The 13,178-nt window shown below is 33.4% G+C and overlaps 1 protein-coding gene across 3 annotated transcripts in view; it reads right to left on the reverse strand.

The window, feature by feature from the left end:
* The window catches only part of Tbc1d5 (TBC1 domain family member 5), a 463,147-nt gene that overhangs the window by 297,300 nt on the left and 152,669 nt on the right, over positions 1 to 13,178 (reverse strand). For all 3 annotated transcript variants that reach the window (XM_021186156.2, XM_021186155.2, XM_029471255.1), the window contains exon 3: positions 11,648 to 11,778. In XM_021186156.2, coding sequence (XP_021041815.1) covers positions 11,648 to 11,744 — 97 coding nt within the window. In that variant the 5' untranslated portion in view covers positions 11,745 to 11,778. The remainder of the gene's footprint in view (positions 1 to 11,647; positions 11,779 to 13,178) is intronic.

Consider the following 13,178-nt stretch of genomic DNA (forward strand, 5'->3'; position numbering starts at 1 on the left):
GGAGTGGGAAAAGAACAAATTAAAAGAGACCTGTAACATCTGTGTATCAATTTACCAAGTACTGTTACAAACACAACAAAGCAAATGTTGGCTCACGCTGGAACTTCTTTGTCATCATTAATGTATTCAGGCGTTCATAGCTAAAACTGCTATACTTTGAAAGGGTGTTCAATGAAAGAAAACTCATATTTAACTTTAAAACAAAGCTGTCAGGTTAGTACAACTAAAATTTCTGTGAGTGTCCAGAATATCTATTCAAAAAACAACCTATCATGGTCTTGATTTATAAATGAAATAAAAGGAGATTGTGTTTAACGAAGTGTAGTTATTTTTGTGAAAACAGGGAGAAATAAACAACTTCGCCAGGAAAGAATTGTATGGCTATTTTCTTTCATTACTAGCTCTGTTTCTCAAATTGATACAAATGATCTCCTTCTGTTTCTGTCTATCTGCTTGCCTTGTCAGGATTGGGGAGATCTCTGTATCTAAATATAAGATGTGCAGTTTGTAACCTGCTTAATTTGCCTTATGTCCTACATGCCCTCAGTATGGTGTTCATTAAAGTCTCAGCTGTTTTGTTTCTACCAGTGGCAGCCCAAATATAGCCTTATTTTTCTTTGTTAAAAGGCCAGATTGTGCATAAACATACACCTCATCTGTGTGTGAGTGTGCATGGTGTGCATGTGTTTAAATGGCAAACATTTCCCAAGTTGGTAAATATGTCATCACTTGCCCTCTAACCTGGTATCTGAACAAATGAAGTAGTTGCTTTTTCATAAGAACAATTACTGTTAGTCTTCTGGAAAACTATTATTTGATATGTATCTTACCTATAATATATGTAAATATATAATATATAAATATGTCACTTGAGATATAGCAAATACATTATTCTTAAATAATTAAAAATAAACAAAAAATTGTCAAATTTAGTAAATTGTTAGGGAAACTAATCAAAAAATTTATGAAAAGATTTGTTTTTAATATGGTACTAAGTTTACTTGTGATCTTAATTTTAAAATGAAGTTACTGAAATGTTTATTATTAAATATTATTTAAGTATTAGAGAATTATGCCTGATAATTAAATTAAAATACTTTAACCTATGTGCTAACAAGCTCACCTATGTGTCAATTTGCCATATAATACATACTTATTAAACAAAATTTAATAACTATTAACTACTATATACACATAATTGTTTAAAGAAAATAATAATTTTATCCCAAATTCCTCTCAAAATGAAAAAAAAAAAAAAGGAAAGTGGTCCTCTTAGGTAAACATATTGTTCCTATTAGCACTCACTGAGTTTATTTAAAGAACCATATCAATGAGGCTATTTTTCATTGCAAATATTAATTTCTAAGCCATTTACTGTTTTTGCGTAAAGATATTAAGAGTAAGTGGTATGCAGTACCATTTTCTTACAAAATGTCATGGAATATTACTTCTCAGAATGAAACCTGCTGTCATAATTGGTAAACAAAAAACAAGGTTCAATTACAAGTCCAAAATCTTAAGTGTTTACTCTCTGATGTACTGAGTAAGTAACATAAAGGAAAAGACACAAACGTGAGGTTAGACAAGGAAAGGAAAGGAAAAAAAAGGAAAGGAAAAAAAAGGAAAGGAAAGGAAAGGGAAGAAAGGGAAGAAAGGGAAGGGGAGGGGAGGGGAGGGGAGGGGAGGGGAGGGGAGTGGGAATAGTTAGAAGGAGGGAGGGAGGAAAGTACTTTTAAAAATTGGGGCCGGACGTGGTGGCGCACGCCTTTAATCCCAGCACTCGGGAGGCAGAGGCAGGCGGATTTCTGAGTTCGAGGCCAGCCTGGTCTACAAAGTGAGCTCCAGGACCGCCAGGGCTATACAGAGAAATCCTGTCTCAAAAAAAAAAAAAAAAAAAAAAAAAAAAAAAAAAAAAAAAAAAAAAATTGGGATATTACTCTAGATCTTACAGAAATGAGAAGAATTCTAAAAAGCACTATTCACAATTGAAAATGAATAAACTTCACAATGGGCGTGGACCAATTCCTAAAAACATGTTAAGTTATTAAAACTGATTGAAGAAGAGATAATAGGAATAGATTTTAAAGAAGAAAATTAAATTAATGATCAAAATCTTCCCCAAAATAAAAGCACTGGAAAGGACTATTGATGAATTCTACTAAATAATAAGAAGTAATGCTAACTCTTCTTGAATTTTGCCCCAAACTAGAATCACTTCTCTGTATGAACAGCATACCAAACTAGGTAACCAGAAAAACAGAAATACTGCCAGACCTAATGTGTGTGTGTCAAAACCAAGTGGTATTTAATTCAGTTACAAAGGTGATTGTCTAAAGAAGTAACTATCAAACTAAAGCATTAACAGAATAGAAGAAAATCTGTATGATCATCTAAGCTGATGCAAAGCAAGTATTGGATATCACCCAATATACTTCCCTGATTAAAAAACTATACAAAAATGGAAGGAAACTTTCTACATGTTACAAAACTACAACAAACTTTGAGCCAATAGTTAAAAACAAAAATTTAAAAATCAGGACTGCCAAGTTCCTATTCAGTTTTGGAATTTGTTTGTTCGTAGTTGTTGATGCTTAATGTTTGTTTGGTTCGTTGGTTTGGTTTGGTCTTTGTTCTTAAGACAGAGTTTTTTTGTGTAATCTTTGCTGTCCTGGAATTTGCTCTGTAGACTATAGATCCATGTGCCTCTGCCTCGGGAGGGCTGGGATCTAAGATGCATGCTGAACTACCTGGCAATAGAGATCGCTGTGCTGGAGAGAGAGAGATGGTTTAGCTGTTTAAAGGCTAAGCTCACAAACAAAAACAAACAAAAAGAAAACACCTCTAACCAGTTTTATATTAGAATTTCTAGCCAAATTCACTGGGCAAGGGAAAATAAGGCACCAAAAGTTGAAAAAAAAAGAATTTCTAATTATGATAACATAGTTTTAATGAGAAACCACTAAGTACATTAAAAAAAAAAAAAACTAATGAATGAATTCAGCAAAGTTCAACAAAAATTTTAGAGTTTCAATCTGTAAAATTAAGAGAGGATACTAAGGAGCACAATATAATGATCTATTTTACAAAAGGCTTCTTACTTTATATGAAGAAACATTTCCATTTTAGGATATCCAAAGGTTATCCAATAAAGCTGTTGTCTGTCATTGTTTTCTCTCTGTGTCTATCTTCACTGCCTCTGTCTCTTTTCAATCCTAAAGACAAGTATGCTCTACAGTGCTTGAGCCGTGTGTACTCACAATCATAGTGGTTGTACAACTAACAATTCATCTGTTCACTTCCTGTCCTTGCATTACTTCAGCAAGATTGCATCAATGGTAACAATGTGACAATGGTGACCTGTCACAGCTGATAATTAGGCTCCTGACTCCGACTGTGCCTTAGTCTCTAGTTTTGAACGATAGTGAATGGCATATATCCAGGCCATCAATGGCGGCTGCTCCTTTTCTACTCCTCACATTTTTAAACTGACTATTTTTTTCCTCTTTACTAGTTGGTCTTCAGATGTGTTGACTATTGAGTCATATTATACAGGAAGTGGTAGGAAGAGACTCCTCTCAGTCTGGCTGATGCCTTGTTACTTAACAGTACCACACAAAATTGATTTTTTGCTTTTAACTTACCAGTTTTTTCTTCATTCTTTTATGGATACTGTTTTCAGAGTTTGTCTTAAAAGCTATCATCAAACCCATTTTGACCTAGATATCATGATGTCTTCATTTAGACTTATAATTCAATTTGTATTAACTGTTGTCATCTCAAACGGTATGCAAAGATAAAGAGACAGGCAGATTCCAAGTTTTCTATGCACATGCATATGGATGGCAACTTTTTGCAGTGCTGTTTGCTGAAAAGACTACTCTTCTCTAACAAATTTCCTTCTTGCCCTTTTTAAGATTTGGGTGCTACTCTTAGACTATCTGTTCTAGGGTCAGGCAGCATCAGTTCTCCAAATCTGTTTGCTCTCAATGATCTGACTATTCTGGGTAAATCTTGAATTTTATGAGGAATCATGTCTGATTGTTGAAAAGTAATTAAATGAATACAGAAGGTCACACTATAAAGGTTTTGTAGGACTTTCTTTAAGTCAATCCAGGCAACAAGGGATATACCACATAACTGGGAATTACTTCTGAGATGCTGCAGCTCTAACAGGTGAACTGACCTTGACTCCTAAGAAGTAATAAAACCAAAGGCCATTATTTCAAGAAGGTACTAAGCAATTTCTCAGAAGATACAGAGTTCATTAAGAACTCATGCCTTTAATCCTGGCACATAGGAGAGAGAGAAAGGTACACATCTAGGAGTTAGAAACCAGGCTGGTCAATATAGAGAGACTCAGGCCAGCCAGAAATGCATAGTAAGATCCTATTATAAATAAACAATAAATAAGTATAATTAATATTTATTAATAAATATATATTTGTTAAATTTATATAAGAACATCATTGTATATGCAAAAGACATCATATAATAAAATTTAAATAAAGATAGATCAGACCTAAATAAATAGTACAATGGAGCAGCAAGATCTGGAAGAAAACCGATCTGTTATCAATATATTTTTTTAATGGGATAGGAAGAAGAGGAAAGGGAGAGAAAAGCAGAACAGTGGATGTTGGAGGTGGGACTGATGAAAAGAGAGAAACTAGAAGACAGTCCTGAATCTCACTGAGATGAGATGGAATTAGTTTTTTTCACTCTTTTTCCTCTAAGCTTCTCACATTTCTTCACTAAATATTTAACACCTAATTATCTTTTATATATGTTCTATTTTAATTTTATATCTTTACAAACATTTTTAACTACTAGTAAGCCCCCGAAAAAGATAGAAACCTAAAGTAACAGAAACTTAGTGAATTGACAAAACTAGGTCAAAGGATTCTCAATTTAAGTTATTATATTGAATAATATGGATCATATCTATTTATAAACTTGCTGCTCTTCCAGAGTTTGTTCCAAGCATCTAGATCAGGTGGCTCACAATTCCCTATTCCCTGTAGTAACAAGTCCAAAAAAATCTGCTAACATTTTTCTAACCTCCTTAAATATTCACATATATGAAGCATACAAGCACACACATTATAAATAATAAACAACAGATATTCTCTTAAAAGAGAATTACAGGACTGGGAAACTACTCTATTTGTCCTTCTGAGAAATTTTTCCAGAATTCAAGACTTAACTCTAAGATAAGAAATTCCCAGATTTGTTGCAGAATTTTCCCTGTCCAATCACATTAGACAGTGGGAGGCTTGTGACTGGACAGGAGAAGGGAGGCAGAGCGAGAAGGGAAGGAAACAAAGAGAGAGGTATGAGGAGAGGGAGAACCAGAATGCAGGCTGACATTCTATCAAAATGTTAGAATAAGCCGGGCAGTGGTGGCACACACCTTTAATCCCAGCACTTGGGAGGCAGAGACAGGTAGATTTCTAAGTTCGAGACCAACCTGGTCTACAGAGTGAGTTCTAGGACAGCCAGGGCTATACAGAGAAACCGTGTCTCAAAAAAACAATAAATAAATAAATAAATAAATAAATAAATAAATAAATAAATAAATAAATTAAATAAATAAAATGTTAGAATAATTGTGTTAAAACTTTATCATTATCATTTGGCTCTGAAATTATTATATTGGCCTCTTGTAAATTCTGTTATTATTGATACATAAATCTGATTGGCTAATTAAGCATTAGAGTCTTGATTCTACCAAGTAATTAGGTGTTGAGATGGCTAACCAAGGGTGTGTGGGGTTTTGGGTAAAAGCAAGAGGAACTCAGGGGACCCATCCAAGAGATGGCCCGGTGGGAGCCACGTGGCCTAACAGGGCTGGCCAGTTGGCAGGCCGAGAGACCAAGCCAGTGAGATCAACTGGCGCAGGGGGCTAGCTCTAGATATTTTCTGGAATACAGATTAGTGTTAAAACAAAGTACTTTTGAGAACTATTTTTACTTATTTTATATTACACAAACATATAAATTTTCTGTCATTAACATAATTAATTATGAGTGATTTTCTTATATTCAAAATTTCAAACATTAATGCAATATTAAGAAGGAAAAACTAAAGTCAACACTACTAAAGCTGTCCAGGAGACACATTCCCTTCCATAACAGATATACACAATTTTAATCATATTTACACAATAGTAAATAGGACATATAATGGCAACCATGAAAAATAACAAAAGAATTTGGTATTTCTGTACATTTTTGCAAGCTTTCCTTTCTGATTTTCCATATGTCTTCCACCACTTAATAACTAGAAGCTCTTGTACAAAAATCAGTTAGGCCATTAAAAGTTTTTCTTTAATGGAGGTAAGAATTCATTACTAAATTTTTATATGAGAAGTATGCTATTAAATAATAGCTTATACACTAATTAAAGCAAATGTAATTGTGAGAACACATTGACATTGTTAAAGTAAATTAGTCAATTTGTTAATAGTTTCATTTAAAGTGACCCTAATTGTATTAATTGTGATACTAGCAAATTGAAATGAAGAGCATTAAACACACTGTTCTAATATGTCCTAGAGGAATGAATTCTCCATTACATCAGCAGAAGGAAAATAATGATTACGTGCCCTCCTTGCCCCAAATAAAACTTGCATATATTCAAGTTCACTTGTGCAAGTATACACATACTCATACGTACACCCTGGATCAACAGAAAAGTCTTGCTAGGCTGATTACACTCAGTATCTTTGAATTGTTGCATGCTATAAAATGAGCCACACAGAAAAATCCTCAGGTATATGTGAGATATTATAGCATCCTTTATCCTAAGCAAAAATTATATCACGATTAAATTGTTCAATTTAAATTGTTAAAATATTGAGGAAACAAACATTCATTTGGAAGATTACAACATAAATTTTAAATTTTATTACAATTTTAAAGATATTTTAAAACTACAAAGAAGCCATCACTTAAAAATGCCATCAACTTGGAAACATATATGATCTAAGACGAAATTACAGAATCCATACACATTGCAGTATATTGGATGACTATTCAGTAAATCTCAGTTTAAACAAATCTATATTTGTTGGCCAGGTTTTACGAGTACTTCAGAACCGAGCCCATTCAATGCCATTGTGTGACTAGTTAGCCTTGGTGCCAGGGCTAGCAAGCTCCCTTCAGTACTGTCAATAAGTTTGCTACTCTTTTCCTGGGAAATGACTTTGTGTGAGCTCTACTTGTTAAGAGATGATGCGCTACTCCTGCAACACATACCATCTGTATCTACCTGGATTCTTGTTGGTCATACATACAGCCAGATGCTCACTTTCTCAGAGGCCTTCCTAGAAAATTTTATAAGCACTCATTGAAATTCTATCCAATTTTAATTCTCAGCACTGACTGTCGCCTCTTTATTTCTTTGTGTAATTTATTAATGTTATTTTCTCTCTAAGGATAAAATGTCAATTCTGGTGAGCAATCAAAACCAGTATTAATAACTTATATGTTTCAGGGTCCCAGGGAACCCAAATTTAGTGGAGGTTTCCCACACTGTTGCACTGCTGGTATTGAGCTCTGCATTTGACAATCTATGGCTTCTGGGAGGAGCTTATCACACATAGGGTAACTCCAGTGAAATCCATTAATATATAATGCTCATAGAACAGCAGGTTTCCATATGGTCTTTCCTGTCTAACTAACTCTACTTCCATTTTTCCCTCATACATTCATATTCGCCTATACTCCCTTCCCTTGTTAAGATCACTCACCACTAATGGCTCCTTTCTAGTTTCCTGGATTTTATAGGTACTCCAAGTTAGAAACACAAAAACAAAGATTCAACACTACTATCCACATGAGTGAGAACATAAGATCACTGTCTTTCTGAATCTGGGTTTCATCATTCCATGTAACATTTTCAGTACAAAGACAATCAAACCTGTCACCACTCAAGCACTGACAAGAAAGATAGGGAGCCCCAAGCTTAACTAAGAGAGGGAGGGAGAATCGGTTTGCTTTACTCTGGCAGGGCCACCAGGTTCCAATGGACAGCTCCACGTCCATGTGTTCATGAATAACACAAACTGGACTCAAAGAGTTATGTTAAAATAGAGGACACACAAGCTGGATCTGGATGCACAGCTGGAGAGTGGGGGGCATTACTGAGAGGAGTGAGGGGGTGAGTATAACTAAAACACCTGTGAAATTCTCAATTAATAAAATATTATATTTTTGAATGTGAATTTTGTGAAAGGAAATAATTTACTATGCAATATGTTCTTTCCCAGATACTAAATTTTCAATAAATATTTTTATATAAATAAGTTAAAATGTATATATAAATATAAAAAGTACTTTCTCTGTTTGATAGTAAACATCTAAGCCAGGAATGGTAGCACATGACTTTAATTCCAAAACTCATAAGGAAGAGAGAGGCAGATGATCTCTCACTGTGAATTCAAGAATATGCACGCTTGCCTATGTAGTGAGTTCCAATCCAGATAGGGTATATAATGAGACCTTGTCACAACAAAACAAATGAAACAAAAGTATGTGTTTCTTTGAAACCTCAATTTATTACCTATCATACCAACATGTATGACTATAATATAATTAAACATGTAATAATTTCAATGAACTACTAACCATTCAATAAAACATAATACATACTAACTGGCTTAAAGATGCAGATTGGTGGCAGTGCTGTGACTGAGATCAGTCACTCATCTAACACTAACATTCCCACTACAGAAGCTGACTCTAAGAAGTCAGTTACTGACAATGTCGCTCCCTCCTAGTTCTGAAACGATAGGATAGAGAAATGAGGGGACAAACAAGTTTATAGAGCAATACTTGATTTAAATGTACTTTGAACTTTTTTTGTAATCTTTTCTCCTAAAATAGGTTTCTCTGTGCAGCTCTGGATGTCCTGAAACTCCCTGTGTAGACCAGGTTGGCATAAAACTCTGAGGCCTGGTTTCTCCTTCTCCCTGAGTCCTGCCTTTACCTCTGTATTGCTGCAATTATAGGTATGTGACACCACCTCCATGCAATTTTTAAATAGGTAATTTTAAAATATTTCTGAGTATAGAAAGCGTTGAAAGAAATAATATTTAACAGTAAAAATTACCTAGTGTTGAAATAAGAAGCAGAGTGTTGGGTCATATAAAACTCAAGCTAAAGCTTTTGGCAATACAATACAAAATACTATTCTCAAAGACACCCTATATGGAAAAATCTTTTCTCGATGTTAATAAAAGCTTAAGTTGTTATAACATGGAGAAACAAGTGGTAATCCTACTGACTAAACTTAGTAACATCCCCTAGATCTCCAGACATTCAGCCTAGTCAAAAATAATCATTTTCATTTATCATTAAGAGAGATGGTAAGAAAAATTAATTATGAAATTCAAATATATTGTATGTGATATTTTGAGTGGAATTATGGATATCAGGTCAACTCTTTGACCAAAGACTCTGAAATTTGGGCTGGAATATAAGCACACAGCCAAACTTGGAAAGGCACAGAGAGTATGCAATATATTTCTATATTGGTTATTATTTGGAAAAAAGGTTAAAATATAATTAATATGGAAATATGCTGTATGACTTCACACATATATAAGGACAGTTGTTTATCTACCCCCATAAAAATAAAAAATGAGGCTTTTTTATCTAATTCCATTTTCCTTTCTAATTTCAAAAGAATTCTCAAAATCATTTACTAGTGTTGTTTCTTTACAAATGTTAGAATTCAGATTTGATACAACAGAAGATTGCTTTACGAATGGAATCTCTAACAGGGTTGTTTTTAATTGCAGATGACTTCAGGCAGAAAAACTACTAATTCAAATCCAGTGTTTATCTGTTTAGACAAGGAGTGATTGTGTAGCTCACAAATTCCCTACAGTGTATTGCAGAAATGTAAAAAGGGCGTCAAAATACTTCAAGAAAGTCAATGTAAGACACAAATTAAAATTAACTCTAAAGGTAATGATTCTTCAAGTAAATATGAAAACCCCAAGAAAATGTAATACACAATTTGTATGCGTGCAAAGTGCAACCAAAGAAGACCAAAGAGGTACTTGATGTAAAATGTTTACGTATAAGACACACAAAACTCACTGTGGTTAGTAACCTTTATGTCTTAGAAAACCCAGCTCTTTCCATATCTTTCTTTCCTTACGTGCCCGAGCGTATGTGTGTTTTGTATATATTTTTAACAGTTGACAGCTGTTTTAGAGCATACAGAGATGCCAAGCTGAATGAGGGGCTTGATTACTTCAAGATTAGCTATCTAAAGTTTCTATTCATTTTAAGTGTGTTAGTTGGAAGAGTCATTAGTCACTTCCTTGTCTCATAGAACATCAGCATACATTTACATTGTTAATGAACATTTGGGGTAAATGAATTAATGGCACTTTAAAACATCAATTCAGTCCTAATAACTTGGTATGTCACAGAAATGTTAGGCTAGGATATAAATGAAAATCCCTTTCAGGAAAGGTAACTACTCATTCCTTTAGACAATATAAGATAAAATTAATTTAAAATGTTTTTAACCAGGTTTCAAAAATGCTCAATATTTAATGAAATAGCCCAGAGAAAAAAATATTCACTTAAAACACAACGGAAAACGATTTTCTCAAATAGGCAGATAAACAAGAAATATTCTGAAAAGTATTGGCAAAATTGTTTTATATACTTCTAACCTAAATACATATTCACTTTTAAAGCATTTATGGAACTATAGGCATTATATTTAAGGGAAATATCATAAGAAAAGCCTTCAGGCTTTCCAACATGTTAAGATACTTCAACTGAAATAATCAAAATTAATTTTCAAATTGTCCAAGTCTAAATAGTCTTTTTGGATCCTTATATAACAAACAAAAAATAAAATCACAAAATAATTTTAAAGGGAAAATAGATCTTATAATCTTGATATATGTATTTTTATGAATAAAAAATACTAGTAGTCAGGAACTTTTTTAGATGTTTAATGAACTACTCAAAATTAAGCATAAGACTTTAAGATTTTTAACAAACTTGACTTTTTTTATACAGTCCACCATGAAGTAAATATGAAAAAATCATTGATGGTTCTGATACATACATATTTAAGGCATTTTAAAAAATTAGAACCTGAACAATGCATACCTTTCAATGATGTACAATTTAATAATTTCACAATTTTACTGTGCATATCAACAAGAGTGTGATAGAAGTTTAAATTATTTACAAAAAGAAAGGAAAAATAATATGAAACAATATTAAAAAGTTCATCCTAGGTGAACTCAATTTAATGTAGGGAGAGGGGTAAATTAACTGAAAGCTCAACCGCAGCAGCTCAGGAGTCTTCAGAATGTATCTGACAAAGTGTGTTTGTATTTCACTAACGACCTTCTACATTAAAGGCATCGTCTAGTATATGACTGTTCTTAAAGAATGACACTTGGCTAATGCATCTATTACCTCCAACACACAGGAGAGTTGTTCAGGTATTAACTAGCATCAAGAGCATTCTACACATAACTAGCAAAATACTCTTAAACTTGGTCTGACTTGCTACATACAAAGACTTACAGCATAATGTGAGCAGACGTACTGAAGGCCCTTTCTTAAGTTCCTAGCATATGCACACTGCATCTGCACAGAAAACTTACCTCTTGTTTTATTTGAATAACTGAACAAGGGATCAATGCCTACTTCTTGTTCTTCTGACTGCAGAGGATGTCTAGTTTCAGACACAGACTTATACATTGCATAGAGTGGAGACAGTCACCGAAGTAATTGCCTACATGAAAATAAAAACAAAGATGAATATATTTACTCTGCTATGGTTAGAAAGCAATACTAGACAGAATAAAATGATTATATGAATATTGCAGATATCAACAAGCTTTCTATAGGATACAGGACCTGTCTGTTACTACACGTTGGAGGACTTTTACAAAAGAACAAAATAATGTCGAAAAAAATTCCATGCAAACAATGCTTCCAAAAACTCTAGACTTCATTTATAATCTTTACTTAAATGTGGAGTAAGATTTATTTTTAATAAAACTTAAATACCTTACTTAAGTTTTTATAAAATTTCATTTTTATGATATTTGTTTAATAAAGCAATAATTTATACTTTAATAAGAACATTAAAAACACAAAAAATACAGCCAATTAAAATTACTCATAATAAAATTAATACAAAACGACAGTACTAAAATTTTATATACTTTACTTGTCTTTGCTGTGGACATTTAGAGTACATGTTATCAATGTGATCAACCTGGAAAACATACTGATTATGTGCAAATATCACTAAGTTAAAATAAATTATTACTAAATTGTCCCGAGTGTTGTCCTTGTGTCTAAACTGCAATTTCTAATGGATGTCTGGCACACCATTAAATAGTTATCACAATTTATGTAAACAATTCTTGATTGATCAATTAGGAGACTCAGATATTCACCCCATAGATGGATGCAATAATCATGTCATATTCATGATTATTTTCTTTTAAAAAATGTTACAATTGCAGTTCCTGGACTAAAAAATACAATAAAATGTAAAGTTCTACAGTGTCTGTATGATTTATATATAACAAAACAATTCTTTAAATAATGTAGTTGTTTGATACTTTGTGAGGTTACTGGATTTCCAGACTTTCTCTGACGATTCTAACCACTGAATGAGACATCTAAAAATATGAATCAAAGAGAATTGTCCTTCAACAAGTTGGTACTTTATAATGTTAATAGAAAGGTGATTTACACTCCAATCTTCGATGTCCATAAACTACAAATTACATAAACTATAATGTCCCCTCCTAAAAAAAATTCATAAATTCTTATTCAAAATTATGCAAGCAACAGATTTTCTTAATTTCAAGGAGAGTGTGGGCTGGGCAGTGGTGGCACAGGCCTTTAATCCTAGCATTCAAGAGGCAGAGGCAGATGGCTCTTTGTGAGTATGAGGCCAGCCTGGACTGCAGAGCTAATTCCAGGGCAGCCAGGCAAACTGGTTTTGAGAAAACAAAAACTAAAACAAACTAGAGTGATCTGGGAGAGGGACACCAACAGAGGAAACGCCTCCAACAGGCCAAACATGAGCACATTTCAGGAAATTTCCTTGATCAATGATCAATGTGGGAGAAGACCTTGAGAAGCTGAAAACACAATCATATTCACCCCTGATGC

This window comes from Mus caroli, chromosome 17, assembly GCF_900094665.2.
Source record: "Mus caroli chromosome 17, CAROLI_EIJ_v1.1, whole genome shotgun sequence".
NCBI classification, from domain to species: Eukaryota; Metazoa; Chordata; class Mammalia; order Rodentia; family Muridae; genus Mus; species Mus caroli.